Source organism: Bactrocera dorsalis, chromosome 3, assembly GCF_023373825.1.
Source record: "Bactrocera dorsalis isolate Fly_Bdor chromosome 3, ASM2337382v1, whole genome shotgun sequence".
NCBI lineage: Eukaryota > Metazoa > Arthropoda > Insecta > Diptera > Tephritidae > Bactrocera > Bactrocera dorsalis.
In genome coordinates this window covers 82,986,996-83,012,769 of record NC_064305.1, presented here as the reverse complement: position 1 = coordinate 83,012,769, position 25,774 = coordinate 82,986,996, and the positions used below count along the sequence as shown (strand labels likewise).

The 25,774-nt window shown below is 39.0% G+C and overlaps 2 protein-coding genes and 1 pseudogene across 9 annotated transcripts; all 3 read left to right on the top strand.

Annotated features, from left to right (window-relative positions):
- The first annotated feature begins 143 nt into the window (after positions 1-143).
- LOC125777703 (putative inorganic phosphate cotransporter) lies at positions 144-1,964 on the top strand. Its single transcript, XM_049452964.1, has 5 exons — positions 144-286; positions 375-510; positions 580-1,665; positions 1,722-1,854; positions 1,923-1,964. The coding sequence occupies exons 1-5, from the start codon at positions 228-230 to the stop codon at positions 1,943-1,945; spliced, it is 1,437 nt and encodes a 478-aa protein (XP_049308921.1). The 5' UTR covers positions 144-227; the 3' UTR covers positions 1,946-1,964.
- A 2,463-nt stretch (positions 1,965-4,427) lies between these two features.
- On the top strand, positions 4,428-10,431 carry LOC125777659 (putative inorganic phosphate cotransporter; annotated as a pseudogene).
- A 1,933-nt stretch (positions 10,432-12,364) lies between these two features.
- Positions 12,365-25,486, top strand: LOC105226268 (putative inorganic phosphate cotransporter). 8 transcript variants are annotated; one of them, XR_007422365.1, is made up of 7 exons: positions 12,384-12,522; positions 23,020-23,274; positions 23,354-23,490; positions 23,576-24,661; positions 24,719-24,851; positions 24,921-25,017; positions 25,085-25,486. XR_007422365.1 is itself a non-coding variant. In XM_049452960.1 (5 exons), exons 1-5 carry the CDS (start codon positions 12,722-12,724, stop codon positions 24,941-24,943), a joined length of 1,437 nt encoding a protein of 478 aa, XP_049308917.1. In that variant the 5' UTR covers positions 12,365-12,721; the 3' UTR covers positions 24,944-25,035. The 8 variants fall into 8 exon arrangements, 3 of the variants coding, with proteins under 3 accessions (XP_049308917.1, XP_049308918.1, XP_049308919.1); XR_007422361.1 differs by having other exon boundaries at positions 23,020-23,270; positions 25,085-25,485; XR_007422362.1 differs by lacking the exon at positions 23,020-23,274 and having other exon boundaries at positions 12,369-12,779.
- The last annotated feature ends 288 nt before the right edge of the window (positions 25,487-25,774 follow it).

The following is a 25,774-nucleotide window of genomic DNA, read 5'->3' as shown; positions in this document are numbered from 1 at the left end:
AGTTTTTGAGCGGTAAATTAATTAAAAGTTTATTAAAAGTAAATATTTAGTATGAAAGTTTGTTACACCACTTATAGTGCTTTATTGGTGCTTCATGGATTTTTAATTCTATCTTATTGCCGTAAATAATAGTATAGTAAAGCTTCTGCTATCAAGTAAAGTTGAAATGCTAATGCGCTCAGTTCTAGTTGTATCCCCGAGCAGTAAACTTTAGTAAAGTTGAGATAATGGCATCAAAGGATATTACCGCTGCGATTGCAACAAAGACTGCAGCAGAAAATGATGGAAAGTATAGAGCGTCTGCTAAAGGGCATCGCATTTATTTTAGACGTTGTAATGAGTAAGCGTGAGTCATGATTTATATTTTGAGTAGGTCCGAGAGTAGGCGTGCGACACTTGCAAAGCTTCCTTATATTCCTCGGTTTCTCGGTGGGGTTTATGCAACGAACCAATCTCTCTGTGGCCATTGTGGCAATGATGGACCGGAATTCAACAAACCCAGATTTTCCGGTGCGCCCAGAATTTTAAATTTAATTTTATTTTTTAATATAAAATTTATTGTCTAATGCACACTTACAGGAGTATGACTGGTCGGAGCAAACCAAGTCACTGGTACTAAGCAGCTACTTTTGGGGTTACTTCCTCATGCAGATACCAGGCGGTCAGTTGGCGCAGCGATTCGGCGGCAAAATAATGTTGCTCTTCAGTGTTGGTATTGGTGGCTTTCTTACCATATTTACGCCATTCGGTGCACAATTGGGGGATTGGCAATTTATTTGCGCATTGCGATTTCTGCAAGGCTTCTGTCAAGCTGCCGTATATCCTTCAGGTCAAATTATATTAGCTCGATGGGCGCCACCAGCTGAACGCGGTATACTTGTAACACTTTGCTTTTCGGGCATGCAATTCGGCACAGTCATAATAATGAGCATTAGTGGCATATTAGCCACTTCAAAGTTTGGATGGCCGAGCATTTTCTATGTTTCCGGCGGTTGTGGCATTATTTGGTCGTTTATGTGGCTGTTGTGGGGCGCTGAGTCTCCGCGTCAATCCAAATTAATAACACCCAAGGAGCGAAATTACATTGAATCAGCATTAGAAGTGCTTTCAAAGAGTGAAAGTAATACCACCCCAGCAAAGTTGCCCACACCCTGGTTGAGCATATTCACATCCGTGCCATTTTGGGCACTAAACATTACACATTGTGCCTACAATTGGGGCTATTGGACATTACTGACACAAATACCCTCGTACATAAAGAATGTTTTCAATAAAAATATCCAGAGTAATGCCTTGCTCTCCGCCCTGCCATATGCCGCTAATCTAGTATTCGGTCTGTGTTTCTGTGCCCTTGGTCAGGTACTGCTGTCAAAGAAAGTTTTCAGCACGAATGCTAGTCGTAAGATTTTCAACACGATCGGCATGTGGATACCGATGGCGGCCACAATTCCGCTGGCATTTGTTGATGCCAATAGTTCTGATTTGGCTGTTATCTTACTAACGTTGTCTTTGGGCATCAATTCAGCTGTATTTATAGGTTTTTTTGTGAATTACATTGAGTTATCACCAAATTTCGCCGCAACATTGATGGGTATTACAAATTTTGGGGCTACGTTGATGAGCATGATTGGCCCGTTAGTTGTTGGAGTCGTTGTGACAGACACGGTAAGTACGTTAAACATAATAGACGCAAATATAATATTAACTTACACTAATTACAGACAAACCCAAATCAGTGGCGCATAATATTTTACACTATGGTATTTTCCTATTTTATTGGCAACTTACTGTTTATAACTCTGGGTGGCACTAAAGTGCAACCATGGAACGAGCCGGTGAAACGGAACGCAAACCGTGAGCCCATCAAATTATCAAGCAGCACTAATCTGTAGCCTATCTAATCTAAATTTGTATTTAAATAGGTGTTCAACAAACTGGTGAATGACGAAAGCATCTACAATATAGTATGCAAAAAAAGCGGGGATAAAGTATCGGGGTATCAAAGAAAAAACTATAAGATAATAAAATAATTGTTCTGATAATAATTAATTATTAACTAGTTTTAATACTTTTGAAACATGTTGCTACATGTTTACGTATAATTGTTTTGTTAATCAATAGAAAGTAGCACCTGTGGCCAAAAGTTCTTAAAAAGTGGCAGGCCACGCTACTACTACTAATGCTATAAAAACTAAATTTTCTGACTTAAAGCGCAATAAATCAATAACTAACGGGTGATTTTTTGAGGTTAGGATTTTCATGCATTAGTATTTGACAGATCACGTGGGATTTCAGACATGGTGTCAAAGAGAAAGATGCTCAGTATGCTTTGACATTTCATCATGAATAGACTTACTAACGAGCAACGCTTGCAAATCATTGAATTTTATTACCAAAATCAGTGTTCGGTTCGATCCGCTTTTTTATCGACAAATTTTGTTCAGCGATGAGGCTCATTTCTGGTTGAATGGCTACGTAAATAAGCAAAATTGCCGCATTTGGGGTGAAGAGCAACCAGAAGCCGTTCAAGAACTGCCCATGCATCCCGAAAAATGCACTGTTTGGTGTGGTTTGTACGCTGGTGGAATCATTGGACCGTATTTTTTCAAAGATGCTGTTGGACGCAACGTTACGGTGAATGGCGATCGCTATCGTTCGATGCTAACAAACTTTTTGTTGCCAAAAATGGAAGAACTGAACTTGGTTGACATGTGGTTTCAACAAGATGGCGCTACATGCCACACAGCTCGCGATTCTATGGCCATTTTGAGGGAAAACTTCGGACAACAATTCATCTCAAGAAATGGACCCGTAAGTTGGCCACCAAGATCATGCGATTTAACGCCTTTAGACTATTTTTTGTGGGGCTACGTCAAGTCTAAAGTCTACAGAAATAAGCCAGCAACTATTCCAGCTTTGGAAGACAACATTTCCGAAGAAATTCGGGCTATTCCGGCCGAAATGCTCGAAAAAGTTGCCCAAAATTGGACTTTCCGAATGGACCACCTAAGACGCAGCCGCGGTCAACATTTTATGCGTTTTTTTTTTTAAAAAAGTTATCAAGCTCTTAAAAAATCACCCTTTACATAAATATGCCAGTGACATTAAATTTCAACTCCGAGTTGGCATAAGAGGGCTTATTGGGAGCCGATATGAAACTTGGACGATGGGTGCGACACCGCCCACTTTTTAGTGGAATCACATATCTCGAGACCCAACTTACCAATTTCTACTAAATTTAGTTCGTGGAATTCTTTCTTTTTTCAGAATTCCTTTAAAGCCTGTAATTTTATGACCCAAAATTGCCCAAGACCAATCAAAACAGTTCAAGCCCCTGGGTGCCAAATGTGAAGGTCCCAGTATCTAGAGTTGACTTCTTACCAAAATTATCGGTCAATGTGTGAGATTTACAATTGAAATTGAGGAAGAAACTTTGCCTGGAAATAGTTACTTTGTGTATCGGAAATTGTTTGGATTGTTTCAATACTTTCCTGAGCTCTCATATACCTAAAATAAATATTTCCGAAATTCTGGGTGACTTTACACTGCATATATTGGCCAATATTTAAGTTATCTAGTGACTGATGCCCAGAGCATACTAAAATTATGGAGGGAATACTTCACCAAACTGCTGAATGGTAGTGGAAGCATAACGCCAGGAGAAGCCGAACCCGATTCCCAAATCGATGACGATGATGATCCAAGGAAGATCCCAACTACCGGAGTATAAGTCTCCTCAACATCGCATATAAGGTTCTATCGAGCGTATTGTGTGAAAGATTAAAGCTCACCGCCTAGGCAGAATGAGAGCTTCCTCAAGAAAGTGCTCTGGGGTAGGGGTTGCGATCTCAGAAGGAGCTTGAGAGGGTGATGTCGTGAGTGCAAAATGGCTTCAATTTGAATTAATAATGTGATGAGCTGTTCAAAATTAAAGTGGATTCTTGGGGAGCGTAATTTTGTATAATATCAGGTGAGATCTGTTCAACAAAATTCACAAATTGGTTTTCAGTGGCTCTTTGGGAAGAATTTGCTATTATCGCTCATAAATTTTGATGGAAAGCTACGTCGACTGACGAAGCGAGCAAATTCCGCGTCTCCTTTGTCTGATTACCACAAAAATACACCGTTAAAAGCATGAACTATCCACCCTGCAAAAAAGTGTCTCTCAAACCATGAAAAGCTGTATGTTAATTAAAAAGTGAACAATATTTACTAATATAAACTGACTGTAATATTTTCAGAAAAATACTTATCTTGATGAAATTTAGAAAATCATTAAACTTCAATATACGCCTTATATCATACATGGATGGAGCTCTATATTTGGGTATATCGGCTAAGATTTTTCATTAAATTTCTTCTTTAGTGCTTCTGAAATCCAAATAGGGTACAAACTTAAAGCTTGAGATCAGCGCTATCTGACAATAATGGTATTAATGATTAAACAGTCAGTATTTGTGAGGTAAATTAATTAAGAGTTTATTAAAAGTAAATATTTAATGTGCAAGTTTGTTCCACCACCTATAGCGCTTTATTGGTGCTTCATTTTTAATTGTATCTTATTGTCGTAAATAATAGTGTAATGCTAATGCGCTCAGTTCTAGTTGTATCTCCGAGCAGTAAACATTAGTAAATTTGAAAGTATAGACCGTATGCTGAATCGCATCGCACTAATTTTCTACGTTATAATGAGTAAGCGTGAGTGATGATTTATATTTTAAATAGGTCCGAGAGTGGGCGTGCGACACTTGCAAAGTATCTTTATATTCCTCGGTTTGTCTGTAGTGTTTATGCAACGAACCAATCTCTCTGTGGCCATTGTGGCAATGATGGATCGGAATTCAACAAATCTTTTATTTTATTTAATATAATTTTTATTTTCTATAGGACGTCGGAGCAAACCAAGTCACTGTTACTGAGCAGCTTCTTTTTGATTTATGTCGTCATGCAGATACCAGGCGGTCAGTTGGCGCAGCGATTCGGCGGTAAAGTAATGTTGCTACTCAGTGTTGGTTTTAGTGGCTTTCTCACCATATTTACGCCATTCGGTGCACAACTGGGGGATTGGCCTTACGATTTCTGCAAGGCTTCTGTCAAGGTTTCCTATATCCTTCAACGCACACGATTTTAGCCCGATGGGCGCCACCAGCTGAACGCGGTATACTTACAACAATTTCCTATTCCGGCTCACAGTTCGGTTCGATCATCATATTGAGTACTCGTATTAGTGGTACATTAGCTACTTCAAAGCTTGAATGGCAAAGCATTTTCTATGCTTCCGGCCGTTGTGACAATATACAGTCATTTGTGTGGCTGTTGTGTGGTAGTTGTTTTTTTCAGTTTTAATAATTTTTTGCCACTAAAGTTGGTTTGTAATACCCAAAATTAAGCGAGATAGATATTGAGTTGAAATCCGTGTGACTGCCTGCCCATGCGATAACTTGAGTAAACATCGAGTGTGTCTTTTCGTGTCCCCGCCTCATTTTAAGTGTAATGTTATATCAAATAAATTACCGAAGCTATATTACCCACCATTTCTTAGAAGAAGTTCTGCCAGCACCTCCTCATCAACTGTCAAAATGAATGAAATTGCATGATAACTACGCCTATTTCCAAGATAGCGGCTACTATCGTAACTATCTGTTAGAAGTGCGATTACTTACTAAATATGTAAATACGAGAGAAGCATTAAATTTTACGCCCAAGATGGTAAGCAAGGGCTGCTTAGTCTCCAAGCTAGGGTGAAATTTAATACTGCAGAAACTACTCAACAAACAGGTACATACATACATATCAACGGAATTAGGTGCTTAATATATACTAGTCTAGTATTTTTAGCTTATGTATAAGTAGTGTGATATAGTTTAAAGGTCAAGCACCAATGATGATATTGGAAAACACTTTGCAGAAACAGTCGTGAACAGACAACAAATTTTCAAGGCCCGAAATAACGGTTATGTAGACTTTAGTATTAGCCTAAAGTATCTTTCAACTTTCGAGATATGTAATGAAATTTCGGGAGCATATACATAAGTCAATACAAAAGTTAACTTAATGACAGGATAAGTGTATTTTAACCACTAGTCTAAGTCGGTTCAAAGCAAAACCCCTAATACAGGGGCACTCTCACCTTACTCATTCTTACCTTTCTCTCATCATTTCACAGCGCCTGAAAATATGCCTCAGGTTATGATCTTTGAAAATGTGAGAGAACAAAATGTTCGTTAAGTACAAATAATACAAATCAAATCACATCTTTTATAGTTATTACTGATTAGTTGGTTCATTAATATACAAATTATATCTTAGTGGCTTAAGTAGGCCGATTTTAGCTCAATACTCATTCCTCTGCTCTTTTATAATGCTCGATCGGTTAGAACTGAGCTTCTAGCACTGGAAGAAGGCACAGCAATCTAGTGACTGTTGTTGTGGAAAAAATGTAGCGGGTGCACAAACCTTCTTCCTCTTTACTGGCGTAGACATCGCTGACGCGGTTATAGTCGAGTTAACAATAGCGCGCCAGTCGTTTTTTCTTTTCGATACGTTGCGCCAATTGCAGATTCCAAACCAAACCAAGTCCTTCTGGTCCTTCCAAAGGAGTTGAGGTTTTGCTCTTCCTCTGCTTCCTCTGGCGGATATTGCGTAGAATACTTTCAGAGCTGGATTGTTTTCGTCTATTCGGCCGACATAACCTAGCCAGTGTAGCCGCTGCCTTTTAATTCATTGAACTATGTCAGTGTCGTCGTAAATTTCATACAGCTGCTCGTTCCATCGTGTGATACACGCCGTGGCCAACGCACAAAGGCTCATAAATCTTTCGCAAAACTTTTCTCTCGAAAACTCGCAACGTCGACTTATCAGATGTTGTCATTTGGATTAGGGAATCGGGTTCGCCTTCTCCTGGCGGTATGGTTTCACTGCCATAAGCTGGATAAGTGCTCCCTCCATAATCTTTGTATGCTTTGGGCATCGGTTACTAGATCCCCTCCTTGGGTTCTACAAGAGTATGATCCGGTCCTTCTGTTAGTCGCCGTATTTTTTCGTAGAATTTTCGAGCATTACCCTTGTCGGCCAGCTTGTCAAGCTCATTAAACTCACGCATTTCGGCCTTTCTTTTTTTTTGTGTATCAATACGTCTCGCTTCCCTCTGCAACTCTCGCTATCTATCCCATCCCAAACGTGCTGTAGTCGAACGTAAAGTTCTGAGGTAGACAGTCTGTTTTCTCTTCGCTACGAAACGGCACTCCTCGTCGTACCAGCTGTTATTTCGGATTTTCCGAAAACCAATTTTTTCGGTTGCAGCTGTACGTAAGGAGCTTGAAATGCCGTCCCACAGTTCCCTTATACCGAATTGTTGACGAATGCTCTCGGAAAGTAGGAGTGCAACTCGAGTAGAAAATCGTTCGGCTATCAGTTGTGATTGCAGATTATCGACATCGAAACTTCCTTGTGTTGGTTGACGTGTGTTTTTTCCTGCACAGAGGCGGGTTCGGATCCTGGCTGCAACAATATAGTTGTCCGAGTCGATGTTAGGATCTTGCAGCGTACACACGTCTAGATCACTCTGGTGGTGGTATTTCGATCCGGAGACAGCCAGGTAGCTTGATGTATTTTCTTAAGCTGGAAGCTAGTATTATAACCATATTTCGGACCCCGGCGAAGTCGATCAGCCTCAACATACTTAGGGATGTTTCCTCGTGGAGGGCTGAATTTGCCGACTGTTGCGCCAAAGATACCTTCTTTGCCTACCTTGGCGTTAGAGTAGCCAAGCACGATTTTGACATCGTGACGGGGGTAGCTCCCATTGGTGCGCTCCAAGCTGTCATAGAAGGCATCTTTTTTTCACATCGTCCTCCTCTTCCGTCGGGGCGTGGGTGCAAATCAGTGGTGTGTTGAAGAACCTCACTTTGATACGGACTGTGGCTAGACGTTCATTCACCGGAGTGAATGACAGTACTCGGCGACGGAGTCTCTTTCCCGAATTTCACGAATCCCACACCGAACTTGCGCTCCTTTATATGACCGCTACAGTAAATTCCACAAGGACCTACTCGCCTCAACCATTGTTCTGTCCTTCGCATTTTTTGGATGGCTTTCACTCTAAAGAGGACATGAACCAACTGGGCAGCGGCACCTTCCCAATTAAGGGGACCGGACATCCAGGTGCATACTATTAGATCGTAGTCCCCATTTCGTTTTCCATGATCGTCATTAAAAGGGGGGTCTATGTTCCGAGGCTGTTTTTATGTTTTTTCATTGGTAGTAGCTTTTACGTGGCGGGTCGCAAGCTCAGCGCACAAACCCTGTATAGGGGATGTTTAGCCTTCTCACTTTAGCTCGACTTCAAACGGATGTTCTTAGGCTACTCAGAGGATACAAACACCGGATGTCGTGAGCTGCTTGAGCAATATGTAAAAGAATCGTTTCTGGCCACTCTCAACCGAATGGCGATCAGAGAACTTTCCTCACTTGCGTGAGTTTCTACACATGACTCCATGGTGCAGAAGCCATTAATCAAAATATTATATTGTAGTTTGATCAGCTCACTAAATATATTAAGGTTGCTCAAGGTTCAATTTTGCTTCACTAAATCAGCAAAAAAATTCTTAATTTGTACACTAGAAAGTGAAAGAATCAGATCAAATTTAAAATTGCTGATGCTGCTGTTTGGTCTTTAACTCGTTTCGTCTGGCTCTGGTTTACGCCCCAGGGTTGTCACCGATCTTTCTGTTCTTTTGATCGGGAACTCAGTACTCTTTCGCATATGAAGTGTGTACCAAGTCGCAAATATCTCTCATTTTTTCAGCGTTGGTGTTGACCGTACCCAGGCCATGTTTTCTTATTATTGATCGAAGCTTGTCCGAACTCACGGATAATGTAGACCCGGCGTGTGAATGACTCGGCGTCAGTCTTCGGCACGTGGATCCAAGATGCAAATGTGATACTTACCTAGGACTGGATATACATATTTTTGAGTGATAAATTAATTAAGATTTTATTAAAAATAAATACTTAAGGCGCTAGTCTGTTAATCCACCTATGTATATATAGTGCTTTATTAAATTATTAGGCCATAAGAAAATCAACGAAATAAGTTAATGCAGTTGCACTAATTTTCGACGAAATAATGAATATATTTTTAATAGGTCCAAGAGTGGGCGTGCGACATTAAAGTTATTGTCTAATGCACTCTTACAGGAGTACAACTGAAACCAAGTCACTAGTACTGAGCAGTTACTTTTGGGGTGACGTTCTCATGCAAATACCAGGCGGTCAGTTGACACGGCATTTCGGCGGTAAACTAATGTTGCTCTTCAGTGTCGGTATTGGTGGCTGTCTTACCATATTTACGCCCTTCGGTGCACAACTGGGCGATTGACAATTCACATGCGCATTGCGATTTCTACAAGGCCTTTGCCAAGCTACCTTATTTCCTTCGGTGCATACGCTTATAGCCCGTTGGGCGCCACCAGCTGAACGCGGTATACTTGTAACACTTTGCTTCTCCGGCATGCAATTCGGCACAGTCATAATAATGAGCATTAGCGGCATATTAGCTACTTCAAAGTTTGGTTGGCCGAGCATTTTCTATGTTTCTGGCGGTTGTGGCATTATCTGGTCGCTTGTATGGCTGTTGTGGGGCGCTGAATCTCCACGTCAATCCAAATTAATTACATCCAAGGAGCGAAATTACATCGAATCAGCATTAGAAGTGCTTTCAAAGAGTGAGAATAATACCACCCCACAGAAATTGCCCACACCCTGGTTGAGCATATTTACATCCCTGCCATTTTGGGTGCTATTCATTACACATTGTGCCTACAATTGGGGCTATTGGACATTACTGACACAAATACCCTCGTACATAAAGAACGTGTTCAATAAGGGTATCCAAAGTAATGCTTTCCTCTCCGCCCTTCCATACGCCGCTAATCTGGTATTTGCTACTTGTTTCTGTGTGCATGTGGATACCGATGGCGGCCGCAATTCCGCTAGGGTTTGTTGATGCCAACAGTTCTGATTTGGCTGTTATCTTACTAACGTTGGCTGTGGGCATCAATTCAGCTGCATTAATGGGTTTTTTTGTAAATTACATTGAGTTATCACCAAATTTCGCCGCGACATTGCAGGGTATTACAAGTTTTGGGGCTACTTTGATGAGTATATAGGCCCGTTAGTTGTTGGAGTCATTGTGACAGACACGGCAAGTACGTTAAACATAATAGACGCAAATATAATATTAACTCATACCAATTGCAGACAGACCCAAACCAGTGGCGCATAATATTTTACACTATGGTATTTTCCTATTTTATTGGCAACTTACTGTTTATAACTCTGGGTAGCACTAAAGTGCAACCATGGAACGAGCCGGTGAAACGGAACGCAAATCGTGAGCCCATCAAATTATCAAGCAGCACTAGTCTGTAGCCTATCTAATCTAAATTTGTATTTAAATAGGTGTTCAACAAACTGGTGAATGACGAAAGCATCTACAGCATAACATATTAAGCAAAAAACAGGCGTAAAATATCCGAAATGTAAACGAAAAAACTATTAGATAATAAAATAATTGCTCTGATAATAATTTATTATTAACTAGTTAAAAAGATTGAGGGGAAAGTATCTGAAGACATTTAGGCAGGAAAAAACGTTATCGTCGGCTGCAACGGAGCTAATATACCGATCACAGGTGCATTCGTTTACTAACTATGTGTTCAGTTTGTATGGAAGCTATATGCTATAGTAATCTGATCTGAACAATTTCTTCGTATTTTGCGTTATATTGTTAGGAAATAACCTGTGCCAACTTTTGTGCAAGAACTTGATTCCGATCGTTCAGTTTGTACAGCAGCTAAATGTTTTAGTGGTCCGATTTCCGACAAATGAGACGCTTGTTGAGAAGAAAATGACGTTTGCAAAATTTCAAAGCGATATCTTAAAAACTGAGGGATCAGTTCGTTCTCAGCTCAACACACTGATCATTTATATATGTACTATGTAAGGTTCGGTAAAGAATTTTTTCAGCGATGAGGCACACTTTTCGCTCAATGGGTATGTAATCAATTAAAATTACCGCATTTAAGACGAAGAGCAACCTGAAGGTACTCAATAGCTGCCATTTCATCTAGAATTAACAGCGGTTTGGTGTGTTTGTGAACTGGTGGAATCTCCTGCCTATATTTCTTCCAAAATGATGCCGGTGAAAACGTAACATCCAATGGTAACCATGTTTCTTTGATGCCTGAAATTGAAGCTCGTAAACTCGGCGATATTTCATTTCAACAAAATACCGTTTCGATTTAGGTCTTGATGCAAAACATCTCGTGTGTCATTAGCGCTCGAACAAGTCATCGAAAGTTGGACTCAACGGATTAACCATCTGAGACGCAGCCGCGGCCAACATTTGAAAGAGATAATCTTCAAAACATAACTGCGAAAGAATGCTCTTTCGAAAGACAATAAACGCTCTCCATTAAATTTGGAGTTTCTGTATTTTTTCTTTAAAAAAAAGTAGGGAATCTCGGAATGGATCACCCTTTAGTGTTGCAAACTATCCACTTACAATATTATCGTAAAGTTTGACATTTTTGATGGTGTACAAATTCAGAATGTTTTGACGTACGGGCGCTATTTGTGATGTTTACAGTAACTTAAAATATTCAACTCGGCCAAACATATAATTAAATTGTGAACATTTTCACTAAATTTTCCCTAAAATTTGATGTGAATCAAGACTCAGTATTTATCTATGCTATGAGAAATTCATTCTAGATCTAGATCAATCTAACATCGTAGACCAATCCAAGAGGAATTGCGTGCACATCGTCCAAAATCAGTTTTTGTTCCGGAAACTATTGATATTACACAAACATCATTACACTCAATATGATAAGAACATTTGACTGCAAGAAAAATTTGTACATGTCGATCCCAAACTGGCTTTCAATCGTTCAATTCGTGTCGATTGGTAGTGGGAAATGTAAAAAAAAGGAAAAGCATTAAACGGATTAGTATAGGATATAGCTGCCATACATACTAAACGATCGGAATAAATTCTTCAATCATGACATGACACTGCAGAGAGCCAAATCGCAGAATTATTACCGACGTCAGAAAGGCATTCGAGCAAAGAAAGTACTTTTCAGCAAAATTACTTTTCGAAAATACGACTTTCTGTAGTTCAAATTAAAGTAATATTATGACTCATAAAACATTTAAGTACCGTTGAAGTAGTAGATGATTATCATGTAAGCGATAACGACCGATAAGTACTGATTTTAATTAACATCAACTATTGCGGATAACAGCTCAATAGAATGCCGCAATAAATGCCCTAACAAAGCGTCAAAAATACCAGAGAAGCATGGCTAGTCTGCCGACGAATAAGTGCTATCTGATCAAATATGATCCAGACAGGCCCAAATAGACTACACGCGCCAAGCCGAATAGTGAAAAATTTAATTCTAGATTCAGCACTGACTAACATTTATGATACTAACGATAAAAATGTTAGCGTAGGTTGTAGAGCAATAAATTAATTAAAACTTTATTAAAAGTAAATAATTTATATTTTATTTATTTGTCTGTTAAATTACATTACATCTAAAGTGCTTTATGGAAACATTAAACGATAAGAAAGTGAACGACTTGCAATGCCGCTAAATGTATTCAGTTTTAATTTTATCTCCGAGCAGTTAACATTACGAAAATTGTGATAATGGTATTGAAGGATATTATCGCTGAGAATTCTGACGAGACTGCGGCAGTAAATGACAGCAAGTATAGAGCATTTTCTGAGGGGCATCGCACTAATTTTCGACGTTACCATGTGTACCCGCATACTTTATGTTTTCAATAGGTCCGAAAGTGGGCGTGCGCCATTTGCAAAGTATGCTGATATTTTCCGGTTTCTGTGTAGCGTTTATGCAGCGAGCCAATCTCTCAGTGGCCATTGTGGCAATGATGGATCGCAATTCCACAAATCCAGATTTTCCGGTGCGTTCAGAATTTCTAAATTTGTTTGTTTTTTAATAATAACGGTTTTTAATTGTAACGGTGATTGTCTGCAACATACATATAGGAGTATGAGTGGTCGGAGCAAACAAAGTCACTGCTACTGAGCAGCTTCTTTTGGGGTTACGTCCTCATGCAAATACCAGGCGGTCAGCTGGCGCAACGTTTCGGCGGTAAAGTTATGTATCTCTACGGTGTCGGTATTTCTGGATTTCTCGCCTTGTTTACGCCCTTAAGCGCACAACTGGGCGACTGGAAATTCATTTGCGCCATACGATTTCTGCAAGGCTTCTGTCAAGGTTCGCTTTATCCTTCGACGCATACGCTTTTGGCACAATGGGCGCCACCAGCTGAACGCGGTATACTTGCAACACTTTGCTATTCCGGCCCACAATTCGGCACGATCATAATATTGAGTATTAGTGGCACGTTAGCTGCTTCAAAGTTTGGTTGGCCGAGCATTTTCTATGTTTCTGGCGGTTGTGGTATTATCTGGTGTTTGGTGTGGCTGCTGTGGAGCGCTGATGCCCCGCATCAATCCAAATTAATAACATCCAAGGAACGCAACTACATCGAATCAGAATTAGCAGCGATTTCTAAGAGTGAGAATAATACCACCTCGGCAAAGTTGCCTACACCCTGGTTAAGCCTATTCACTTCCTTGCCATTTTGGGTGCTACTCCTCTGCAACTGTGCCTACAATTGGGGCTATTGGACAATGATGACACAAATACCCTCGTACATAAAGAATGTTTTCGACAAGGATATCCAGAGTAATGCCTTGCTCTCCGCCCTGCCATATACCGCTAATCTAGTATTCGGTCTGTGCTTCTGTGCCCTCGGTCAGGTATTGCTGTCAAAGAAAGTTTTGAGCACGAATGCTAGTCGTAAGATCTTTAACACGATCGGCATGTGGACTCCGATGACGGCCACTATTGCGCTGGGGTTTGTGGACGCCAATAATGTTGATGTGGCTGTTATCTTACTAACTGTGGGTGTTGGCACCGATTCAGCAACATTTTTAGGTTATCTTTTAAACCATATGGACTTATCCCCGAATTTCGCCGGCGCTATGATGGGCATTACAAACTGTGCGGCGAATTGTATGAGCATTTTTGCACCGTTACTTGTTGGTGTCATTGTGACAGATACGGTGAGTAGCTCCAAAATAATAGACGAAAATATAATATTTACTGATTGCCAATTGCAGACAAACCCAAATCAGTGGCGTTTTATTTTTTACATTATGGCGGGATTCTATTTTATTGCCAACTTACTGTTTATAACTTTGGGTAGCACTAAATTACAGCCGTGGAACGAGCCAGTGAAACGGGACATAGATCGTGAGTATATAAGATTTCAGCAGTTGCTGCTGACCTGGTGTATATCTAATCTAATTTGTATTCAAGAAAACGGTGAATGACGAAGTTACCTCCATTTCAGCTAGCAAATAAGTGGAGTTGGAGCTGAATGCTAATGCGAAATGTCACAAAAAAAGTATTAGATATTAAAGTAAAAAATTTATGTTGTATTTAAGCTTGAGTTGATCTATTTTTATTTTACATTTTGTCATTTTGTTCACCTGAAGCTATCATTTTTGTTATCAGTGTCGGGTGTGATACTGACTGAATTCCTATCTTTAACTTTGTTATTTTTATTTGAGACAATTTTTGTTTAAATAAGGTAAAAAGAACTCAAGATTATCGAAAAGATCCATATGTCAGTAGAGCCAAAATATCAATTGGTCCTTTTTGTTAAATTTTATAATTTAAATATTGAAACGTTTTGTTCGTAGGAATCGTTTATTCAGAACAAAAAAGAAATTTTCTTTTCAAGACAAATCACAAGAAGAATACAATGATTAGAATATAATAAATACAACAAGTAGTTTGTGTTGCAAGTACTTTCAACACTTTTATATAGAAGAAATTAATGTACATATATAAAAAAAATGTCCTAAAAAGTAGTGTTATGATTGTGATTGTGAATAAATAGACTAAACGCGATCTCAAGTCTTAAAAGTCCCTTAAAAGTCAAGCAAGAATATTGATGGTCTCTTCTATTAAGTTGTATGGCACACAAGTAGAAGGAACAAAAATTAATTAATTAAAAATTAAATATATAACAGAATATGTAACATAAGCCACATGTGAGAAGATAAAGAACACAATGTAGCAAAACCTTTATTCAAATAAAAAAAATTAATTCACTGATTAAACAATGCTAAATTCTTTAGAGATATTGCAAATAAAGAACTGCACAGTACGAGTATCGTGCAGCTATTTCAAAAATGTCTCGTCATTTAATATCTTTAAGGTAGGTATCTTTAAGGAGAATTATCTGCTTAGTTAGGAATAGTATTTGGCGAATATACTAGTATTTACATTTCTATTTCATAACATTTGATTATGGCTACAGTGTCGCATGATTAAGTTTACTCAGGCAAAATGGAAACCGGATCACAGGATTTTCCTATTTGGTTGAAAACCGATTAAAGGACGATAGAAAGTAATATACCAGGTTTGACAATTAAGTAATGAGACTGATTTTATTGCCGCGCTTGTGGTAAACCTGTGACCTTGAAATTTCCTTTCTCTCCTCCCCTCTCCATTGATATATGTACCATCGCTCTAGCTTGTTTAGTTCGCCTGCTGCGCCAAGTTGAGTAGACGTGTGTTTGCAGTGCTCGTTACGAAAATGAAAAAACGAAATCAAGAGCACCGCGTCGCGATAAAACTTTGCGCCAGATTGGGCGTAACAGCTTCGGAAGCGTACGTCAATCAATGTATGGTGATAGTGCTTTTAGTCGTGGAAACCAAATGCCAAAGCTCACAATGGTTGTCACCGCGCGACCCCCGAAGGTGAAAGCGATGATTATTACCTTTTTTGATAGCCGTGGAATCATCCACAAAGAATTCGTTCCACCGGGGAAAACTGTGAATCTAGTCTACATCGCTCGTAACTGGATCCTTCATCACGACAACGCGCCGTGCCACACCGCCCTCAGCGTGCTCCAGTATCTGGCCTCTGAAGGGATCGTCGTGTTGCAACAGCCGCCTTATTCGCCCGACATGTCACCCTGTGACTTTTTTTGTTTCCTAAAACAAAATCGGTGGTCAAAGGAACCCATTTTGAGTCGATTACGGACATCCAGGCGGCCGTGACGAGGGTACTCGCGGACATCCCAGTCGAAGCGTTCCAGAAATGTTACGAAGCATGGAAAATGCGCTGGAGTCGCTGTAAAGCTGCCCAAGGGGACTACTTTGAAGGGGATGGCAGAGTTGTAGAATAATTCTCAAATATACGGTTTTTATGGAATCAGTCTCATTACTTAATTGTCGTACCTCGTAATACTGTACTACGGCATGCATGTGGTATGAAAATTGGATAAAGGGATTGACGGAAGCCACTTATATTCATGTACGGCAGGTTGAGGTTCTTAGTTGGTTGAAAAGGAAAACACAGGAGCCCTTCTTTAGACGCGTTGTAGTCCCGGGTGGTTACCAAATTAAGCCTTATCCAACAATTCAAAGGATTTAGTAATAAACCTGGTAGTGGGTTCTTAAAGTTGGGTGCGCTTTGATGACACCGACAATATTACAAATTCCCTTTTGCCCTCCTCGTCAGTCCGCTACTACAAAATAAATGTTTGACAGATCTACTGTTTCAAGACCTGAGTTGTTCCGCTAGAGTCCATTGACAACCAACATCTCTTGAATGAGCTGAATGGACTAGATAAGCTTACAAGATTTTCAGACACGAACCACACCCACCCATTATATACTAGTTATGTAGAAAACTAATAAAACATCTGTTTAGGAAAAGATGTAAAAACTTATCAATGGGAATGGCACCGCCCAAGTTTAGATGAAACCCTGCGTGTGCAGAAATTCCCAACCAACCTCAAACAAATTTCGAATCTGAGGTTACTCAGTCATTTCTGTCACACATATAGCACAAATTTTAATTGAGTCAACATTGACAAAAGAATCAACAGTTTGATAGCTACAGGAAAAATTAATGTTAAAAGCATGAAATATCCACTCTGCAAAAAAGTGACTCTAAAACCATGCAATGCTGTCTTTTAATTACCAAGTTTAATCAAACACCTCCAAGGCTAAACTAAAAAGTGAACAATATTTATACTTATCTTAATAAAATTTAGAAAATCAATAAACTTCAATATCGCCTTATATCATATATGAATGGAGCTCTATATCTGGGTATATTGGCTAAGATTTTTTCCTTCTTTAGTGCTCCTGAAATCCAAACAGGGCATCAATTTAAAGCTTGAGATCAGCACTATCTGACAATAATGATATTAAAATAGTCAGCACATGTTTTTGAGCTGTAAATTAATTAAAAGTTTATTAAAAGTAAATATTTAATAGGTAAGTTTGTTATACTACCTATAGTGCTTTATTAAATTATTAGAATTTATCTCAAAGCCGTAAAAAAATAGTATAGTAAAGCCCGTTCCATCAAGTAAAGCTGAAATGCTAATGCGCTCAGTTCTAATTGTACCTCCGAGCAGTAAAGTTTAGTAAAGTTGAGATGATTGAAGAAAGTATGTCGAAGGATACTACCGCTGAGAATGCTACAGAGACTGCGGCAGAAATTGAAGGAAAGTATAGACCGTATGCTGAATCGCATCGCACTAATTTTCTACGTTATAATGAGTAAGCGTGAGTGATGATTTATATTTTGAATAGGTCCTAGAGTGGGCGTGCGACACTTGCAAAGTTTTCTTATATTCCTCGGTTTCTCGGTGGGGTTTATGCAACGATCCAATCTTTCAGTGGCCATTGTGGCAATGATGGATCGCAATTCCACAAATCCAGATTTTCCGGTACGTTCATAATTTCTAAATTTGTTTGTTTTTTTTTTCATTTCAACGGTTTTTAATTATAACGGTGAATGTCTACAACATACATATAGGAGTATGACTGGTCGGAGCAAACAAAGTCACTGATACAAAGCAGCTACTTTTGGGGTTACGTCCTCATGCAAATACCAGGCGGTCAATTGACACAGCGTTTCGGCGGTAAACTAATGTTGCTCTTCAGTGTCGGTATTGGTGGCATTATTACCATATTTACGCCATTCGGTGCACAATTGGGGGATTGGCAATTCATTTGCGCCTTACGATTTCTGCAAGGCTTCTGTCAAGCTGCCTTATATCCTTCGACGCATACGCTTATAGCCCGTTGGGCGCCACCAGCTGAACGCGGTATACTTGTAACACTTTGCTTTTCCGGCATGACTTTCGGCACAGTCATAATAATGAGCATTAGCGGCATATTAGCTACTTCACAGTATGGATGGCCGAGCATTTTCTATGTTTCCGGCGGTTGTGGCATTATCTGGTCATTTGTATGGTTGCTGTGGGGCGGTGAGTCACCGCGTCAATCCAAATTAATAACACCCAAGGAGCGAAATTACATCGAATCAGCATTAGCAGCGGTTTCAAAGAGTGCGAATAATACCACCCCAGCGAAGTTGCCCACACCTTGGTTAAGCATATTCACATCCCTGCCATTTTGGGTGCTATTCATTACACATTGTGCCTACAATTGGGGCTATTATATTTTGCTGACACAAATACCCTCATACATAAAGAACGTCTTTGACAAGGATATCCAAAGTAATGCCTTAATCTCCGCCCTGCCATATACCGCTAATCTAGTACTCGGTCTGTGTTTCTGTGTCCTCGGTCAGGTATTGCTGTCAAAGAAAGTGTTGAGCACGAATGCTAGTCGTAAGATCTTCAACACGATCAGCATGTGGATACCGATGGCGGCCACAATTCCGCTGGGGTTTGTTGATGCTAATAGTTCTGATATGGCTGTTATCTTACTAACGTTGGCTGTGGGCATCAATTCAGCTGCATTAATGGGTTTTTTTGTGAATTACATTGAGTTATCACCAAATTTCGCCGCGACATTGCAGGGTATTACCAATTTTGGGGCTACTTTGATGAGTATAATTGGCCCGTTAGTTGTTGGAGTCGTTGTGACAGACACGGTAAGTACGTGAAACATAATAGACGCAGATATAATATTTACTCATACCAATTGCAGACAGACCCAAATCAGTGGCGCATAATATTTTACACTATGGTATTTTCGTATTTTATTGGCAATTTACTATTTGTAACTCTGGGTAGCACTAAAGTGCAACCATGGAACGAGCCGATGAAACGGAACGCAAATCGTGAGCAAATCAAATATCAAGCAGCACTAATCTGTAGCCTATCTAATCTAAACTTGTATTTAAATAGGTGTTCAACAAACTGGTGAATGAAGAAAGCATCTACAATATAACATATTAAGCAAAAAAACAGGCGTAAAATATCCGAAATGTTAAAGAAAAAACTGTTAGATAATAAAATAATTGCTCTGATAATAATTTATTATTAACTAGTTAAAAAGCTTGAGGGGAAAGTATCTGAAGACATTTAGGCAGGAAAAAACGTTATCGTCGGCTGCAACGGAGCTAATATACCGATCAAAGGTGCATTCTTTTAGTAACTATGTGTTCAGTTTGTATGGAAGCTATATGCTATAGTAATCCGATCTGAACAATTTCTTCGTTTTTTTACGTTACAATGTTAGGAAATAACCTGTGCCAACTTTTGTGAAGATACATTGTCAGACGTGAAAGTTTTCCATGCTAGAACTTGATTCCGATCGTTCAGTTTGTGCGGCAGCTATATGTTTTAGTGGTCCGATTTCCGACAAATGAGACGCTTGTTGAGAAGAAAATGACGTTTGCAAAATTTAAAATCGATAGCTTAAAAACTGAGGGACCAGTTCGTTCGCAGCTCAACGTACCGATCATTTATATACATATAATACAATATGTACTATGTAAGGTTCGGTAAAGAATTTTTTCAGCGATGAGGCACACTTTTCGCTCAATGGGTATGTAATCAATTAAAATTACCGCATTTAAGACGAAGAGCAACCTGAAGGTACTCAATAGCTGCCATTTCGTCTAGAATAAACAGCGGTTTGGTGTGTTTGTGAACTGGTGGAATCATCGGCCCATATTTCTTCCAAAATGATACCGTTGAAACGTAACATCCAATGGTGACCGTTATCACGCCTCAATAACCATTTCTTTGATCCCTGAAATAAAAGCACGTAAACTCGGCAACATTTGGTTTCAATAAGATGGCGCCACTTCCCACACATCGCATCAATTAATGGACTTATTAAAAGAACACTACGGTGAGCAGAAGATTTCACATTCTGGGCCGGTGGATTGGCCACCAAGATGGTGTGATATCACACCGTTAGACTTTTTCATTGGGAATATGTACAGTCAAAAATAATGTGGACAATCTCGTTTCGATTTAGGTCTTGATGCAAAACATCTCGTGTGTCATTAGCGCTCGAACAAGTCATCGAAAATTGGACTCAACGGATTAACCATCTGAGACGCAGCCGCGACCAACATTTGAAAGAGATAATCTTCAAAAAGTAAATGCCAAAGAATATTCTTTCGAATGACAGTAAACGTTCTCCATTTTTGTTTTTGTTTTTATTATTATTTTACATTGTACCTGGTATATAAAAATAAAATACTAACAACAATTCTAGTCTAATTAATTAGGAGAGTTGCTTAAAAGCTAAATGTTAAGAAATACATTTGCTTCTACTGTTGTCTTACTAGGTCGAAAGGCTTCTTGTGTTTCAACTGGATTTCTCGCAAAGTAGTTTCGCTGAGTCTGGAGACTTCCTCATTAATGTGCTGTCTAAGCCTCAGTGCGTGAGACATATTTTAGAAATTTCATTTACCACTGAATTCACGTCTAGATCACGGCGTAGGTCCGCCGATCTAAGGAGCATTAACCAAGGAGCATTAACTACAGTCCTTAGTACCTTAATTTGAAAACGCTGAATGTTGGCAATACAGCTTTCACTGGAGCAACCCCATAGTTGAGCTCCGTAGGCCCGAACTGGCTTTAGAACTTGATTATACGAGTATAACAACAGTTTGTTTTGAATTGATAGCGTGGATTTCCGACCAACTGGGTGGTAAAGTTTGCCAAATTTCATATCATCATATCTAAGGTGATACCTAGGTACTTAGCACTGTTATGATATGGTATAGGAATGTTATTTACATAAATTTGATAATATGCCGGCTTTTTCAAGGTAAAGTCGACATGAATTGATTTGGTGTCGTTTAATTTTATGCTCCACTTAGATGCCCACTTAGTAATTGAGTTGAGTGCTGTTTGCACTAGTCGACTAGATACTGAAGTTGTCTCTCCAGCTGCTGACAAAGCTGTGTCATCCGCAAATGTCGCTCCCATATAACTAGAATTAGATGGGAGGTCACCGATAAAAAGCAAATAAAGCATTGGCTCCAACACACTTCCCTGGGGAACACCGGCTTCTATCGGTTGCAAGTTTGAATATGCATCCTCTTGTTTAATGCGAAAGTATCTATCTTTTAGGTATGAAGCAATTATTTTACAAAATTGTTTGGGTAGCATGTATTCCAATTTGAGCAGTAGACCAAAACTTTGTCAAAAGCTTGAGACACGTACAAGCGTTCTTTTTATCGATTGTATTTTCAACAAAATTAACGATTCGGTGTACCTGGTCAATTGTTGAATGGTGGTAACGGAAGCCAAATTGATGTGTGTGCTTAGGTTTCGGTTTTTTATTAATTATAGTAGTAGTAGTCGGTAGTATATTAATTGTAAAAAATTCAAGAAGGTCTGGCAATTTCTGTCTATCTGTAGGTCAATAAGTGGGTGTTCCTGTAGAAACAAAATTGCTTCCAATTGCTTGCATAGCATTGAGAAGCTCTCGACCTTTGGTTGTAGTTAAACGAGATCCCCAATGAGTGTGTTTTGCGTTAAAGTGGCCACCAATGATGTACTTCCGTCATATATTTTTAATAAATTCATATACGTTTCTATTTTTATGTTATGTCTAGGTGGACTATACAGAGCAATAAGATACAATGGGTGATTGTGCAAATTAACTGAAATTGTTGTAGCTTCAATTTCTTCCGTCTTAATTGGATCGTCCGCGCAGTGTTCAATATTGCTTTTGATAATTATAGCACTCCCTCCTCGTTCTGAGTTTGCCAGGTATAGTGTGTGATATAATTCTCCATTAAATTTGAAGTTTCTGTAGTTTTTCCTTAAAAAGAAAAGCAGGGAATCTCGAAATGGATCATTATCGTAGCGCTAGTGATGTTTACAGTAACTTAAAATATTCAACTCGGCCAAACATATAATTAAATTGTGAACATTTTCGCGTTATTTTTTTCCCTAAAATTTGATGAGAATCAAGACCCAGTATTTATCGATGCTATGAGAAATTCAATCTAGATCGTAGAACAATCCAAGACGAATTTCGTGTATACCGCCCAGAATCAGTTTTTGTTCCGGAAACTATTGATATTGCACAAAGAGCATTACACTCAATATGACAAGAACATTTGACTGCAAGAAGCACATAGCTGCCATACATACTGAACGATCGAAATAAATTCTTCAATCTTTTAACGCACCAATTCATGATTCTGCAAAACACTGCAGAGAGCCAAATCACAGAATTATTACCGACGTCAGAAAGGCATTCGAGCAAAGAAAGTACTTTTCAGTAAAATTACTTTTCGAAAATATGGCTTTCTGTAGTTCAAATTAAAGCAATATTATCACTCATCAAACATTTAAGTACCGTTGAAGTAGTAGATGATTATCACGTAAGTGATAACGAGCGATAAGTACTGATTTTAATTGACATCAACTTTTGCGGATAACAGCTCAATAGTATGCCGCAATAAATGCCCCAACAAAGCGTCAAAAATACCAGAGAAGCTTGGCCAGTCTGCCGACGAATAAGTGCTATCTGATCAAATATGATTCAGACAGACCCAAATAGACTACACGCGCAAAGCCGAAAGTTAAAAATTTAATTCTAGATTCAGCAATAACTAACATTTATGATACTAACGATAAAAATGTTAGCGTAGGTTGTAGAGCAATAATTTAATTAAAAGTTTATTAAAAGTAAATATTTTAAGTGCTTTGTCTGTTAAATTACATTACATCTAAAGTGCTTTATGGAAACATTAAACGATAAGAAAGTGAACGACTTGCAATGCCGCTAAATGTATTCAGTTTTAATTTTATCTCCGAGCAGTTAACATTACGAAAATTGTGATAATGGTATTGAAGGATATTATCGCTGAGAATTCTGACGAGACTGCGGCAGTAAATGACAGCAAGTATAGAGCATTTTCTGAGGGGCATCGCACTAATTTTCGACGTTACCATGTGTACCCGCATACTTTATATTTTCAATAGGTCCGAAAGTGGGCGTGCGCCATTTGCAAAGTATGCTGATATTTTCCGGTTTCTGTGTAGCGTTTATGCAGCGAGCCAATCTCTCAGTGGCCATTGTGGCAATGATGGACCGCAATTCCACAAATCCAGATTTTCCGGTGCGTTCATAATTTCTAAATTTGTTTGTTTTTTAATTATAACGGTTTTTAATTGTAACGGCGATTGCCTGCAACATACATATAGGAGTATGAGTGGTCGGAGCAAACAAAGTCAGTGCTACTGAGCAGCTTCTTTTGGGGTTATGCCCTCATGCAGATACCAGGCGGTCAGCTGGCGCACCGTTTTGGTGGTAAAGTAATGTATCTCTACGGTGTCGGTATTTCTGGATTTCTCGCCTTGTTTACGCCCTTAAGCGCACAACTGGGCGATTGGAAATTCATTTGCGCCATACGATTTCTGCAAGGCTTCTGTCAAGGTTGTCTATATCCTTCGACGCATACGCTTTTAGCGCGATGGGCGCCACCAGCTGAACGCGGCATACTTGCAACAATTTGCTTTTCCGGCCCACAATTCGGCACTATCATAATATTGAGTATTAGTGGTGCGTTAGCTGCTTCAAAGTTTGGTTGGCCGAGCATTTTCTATGTTTCCGGCGGTTGTGGTATTATCTGGTGTTTGGTGTGGCTGCTGTGGAGCGCTGATGCACCGCATAAATCCAAATTAATTACACCCAAGGAGCGAAATTACATCGAATCAGAATTAGCAGCAATTTCTAAGAGTGAGAATAATACCACCACGGCAAAGTTGCCCACACCTTGGTTAAGCTTATTCACTTCCTTGCCATTTTGGGTGCTACTCCTCTGCAACTGTGCCTACAGTTGGGGCTATTGGACAATGATGACAGAAATACCTTCGTACATAAAGAATGTGTTCCACAAAGACATCCAGAGGAATGCTTTGCTCTCCGCCCTGCCATATACCGCTAATCTAGTATTCGGTCTGTGTTTCTGTGCCATCGGTCAGGTACTGCTGTCAAAGAAAGTTTTGAGCACGAATGCTAGTCGTAAGATCTTCAACACGATCGGCATGTGGACTCCGATGACGGCCACTATTGCGCTGGGGTTTGTCGACGCCGATAATGTTGATGTGGCTGTTATCTTACTAACTGTGGGTGTTGGCACCGATTCAGCAACATTTTTAGGTTATCTTTTAAACCATATGGACTTATCACCGAATTTCGCCGGTGCTATGATGGGCATTACAAACTGTGCGGCGAATTGTATGAGCATTTTTGCACCGTTACTTGTTGGCGTCATTGTGACAGATACGGTGAGTAGCTCCAAAATAATAGACGAAAATATAATATTTACTGATTGCCAATTGCAGACAAACCCAAATCAGTGGCATTTTATTTTTTACATTATGGCGGGATTCTATTTTATTGCCAACTTACTTTTTGTTACTTTGGGTAGCACTAAATTACAGCCGTGGAACGAGCCAGTGAAACGAGACACAGATCGTGAGCATATCAAATTTCTACAGTAGCTGTTAAACTGATGTATATCTAATCTAATTTGTATTTAAATAGGTGTCCAAGAAAACGTTGAATGATGAAAGTATCTCCATTTCAGCTAGCTAATAGAGGGAGCTGGAGCATAATGCTAATGCGAAATGTCAAAGAATAAGTAAGAGATGTTGGTATATTTTTTTTTATCTTGCTTTTTATTTTATTTTTTTATTTTTTTTTTTTAGTTTTGTTCTTTTGTTTTCTTGTTTTTTGTTCACCTGAAATTATCAGTTTTGTTATCAGTGTCGGGTGTGGTACCGACTGAATTCCTATCTTTAACTTTGTTATTTTTATTTGAGGTAATTATTGTTTAAATAAGGTAAAAATAACTCAAAATTATCGAGAAGATCCATATGTCAGTGGAATGCAACATCAAATGGTCCATTAATATAAAATAAATTAATTAATATAAGAAAAGTCCTAAATTAGAGTTTTATGATTGCGATGTCAAACAAGAATCCCGGACGTGGTTAATCTTAGTGGTATGGTAGTATGACGACTAAAAAGTGTGTAATTAACTTCAGCTTTTGTTATTGCTGATGTTATGGCTATATACCGGGATGTCCCATTTATACAAGCTTTAGTGTTTATACCCTTTATTCTGCCATCTACTAAATGTTAATGCGCTGACTACCCATTAAGCTAATTCTGTGAAGCAGACAGATTCATAACAGAAACTATAAAAACAAGCCACATGTGAGAAGACATGAGACACAATGTATCAAACTCTTTAATAAATATTAAAAATAAAATTTAAAATAATAAAAATAAATAAAAAACTTATTACAATAAACTAAAATTAATTATCTTGGTGGTGGTATCTTTAAGGTGAGTTATCTTTTTAGTTAGAATTAGTATTTGGCGAACATACTAAT

Bases quoted from the DNA above. Each gene is read 5' to 3' on its own strand.
- LOC125777703 (XM_049452964.1), top strand. From the start codon at position 228: ATGGCATCAAAGGATATTACCGCTGCGATTGCAACAAAGACTGCAGCA. The intron at 287-374 runs AAAGTATAGAGC...ATTTTGAGTAGG, and splicing joins ACTGCAGCAGAAAATGATGG to TCCGAGAGTAGGCGTGCGAC. The intron at 1,666-1,721 runs GTAAGTACGTTA...CACTAATTACAG, and splicing joins GAGTCGTTGTGACAGACACG to ACAAACCCAAATCAGTGGCG.
- LOC105226268 (XM_049452960.1), top strand. From the start codon at position 12,722: ATGGTATTGAAGGATATTATCGCTGAGAATTCTGACGAGACTGCGGCA. The intron at 12,780-12,862 runs GCAAGTATAGAG...TGTTTTCAATAG, and splicing joins GACTGCGGCAGTAAATGACA to GTCCGAAAGTGGGCGTGCGC. The intron at 14,361-24,920 runs GTGAGTATATAA...GTATTTAAATAG, and splicing joins AGTGAAACGGGACATAGATC to GTGTCCAAGAAAACGTTGAA.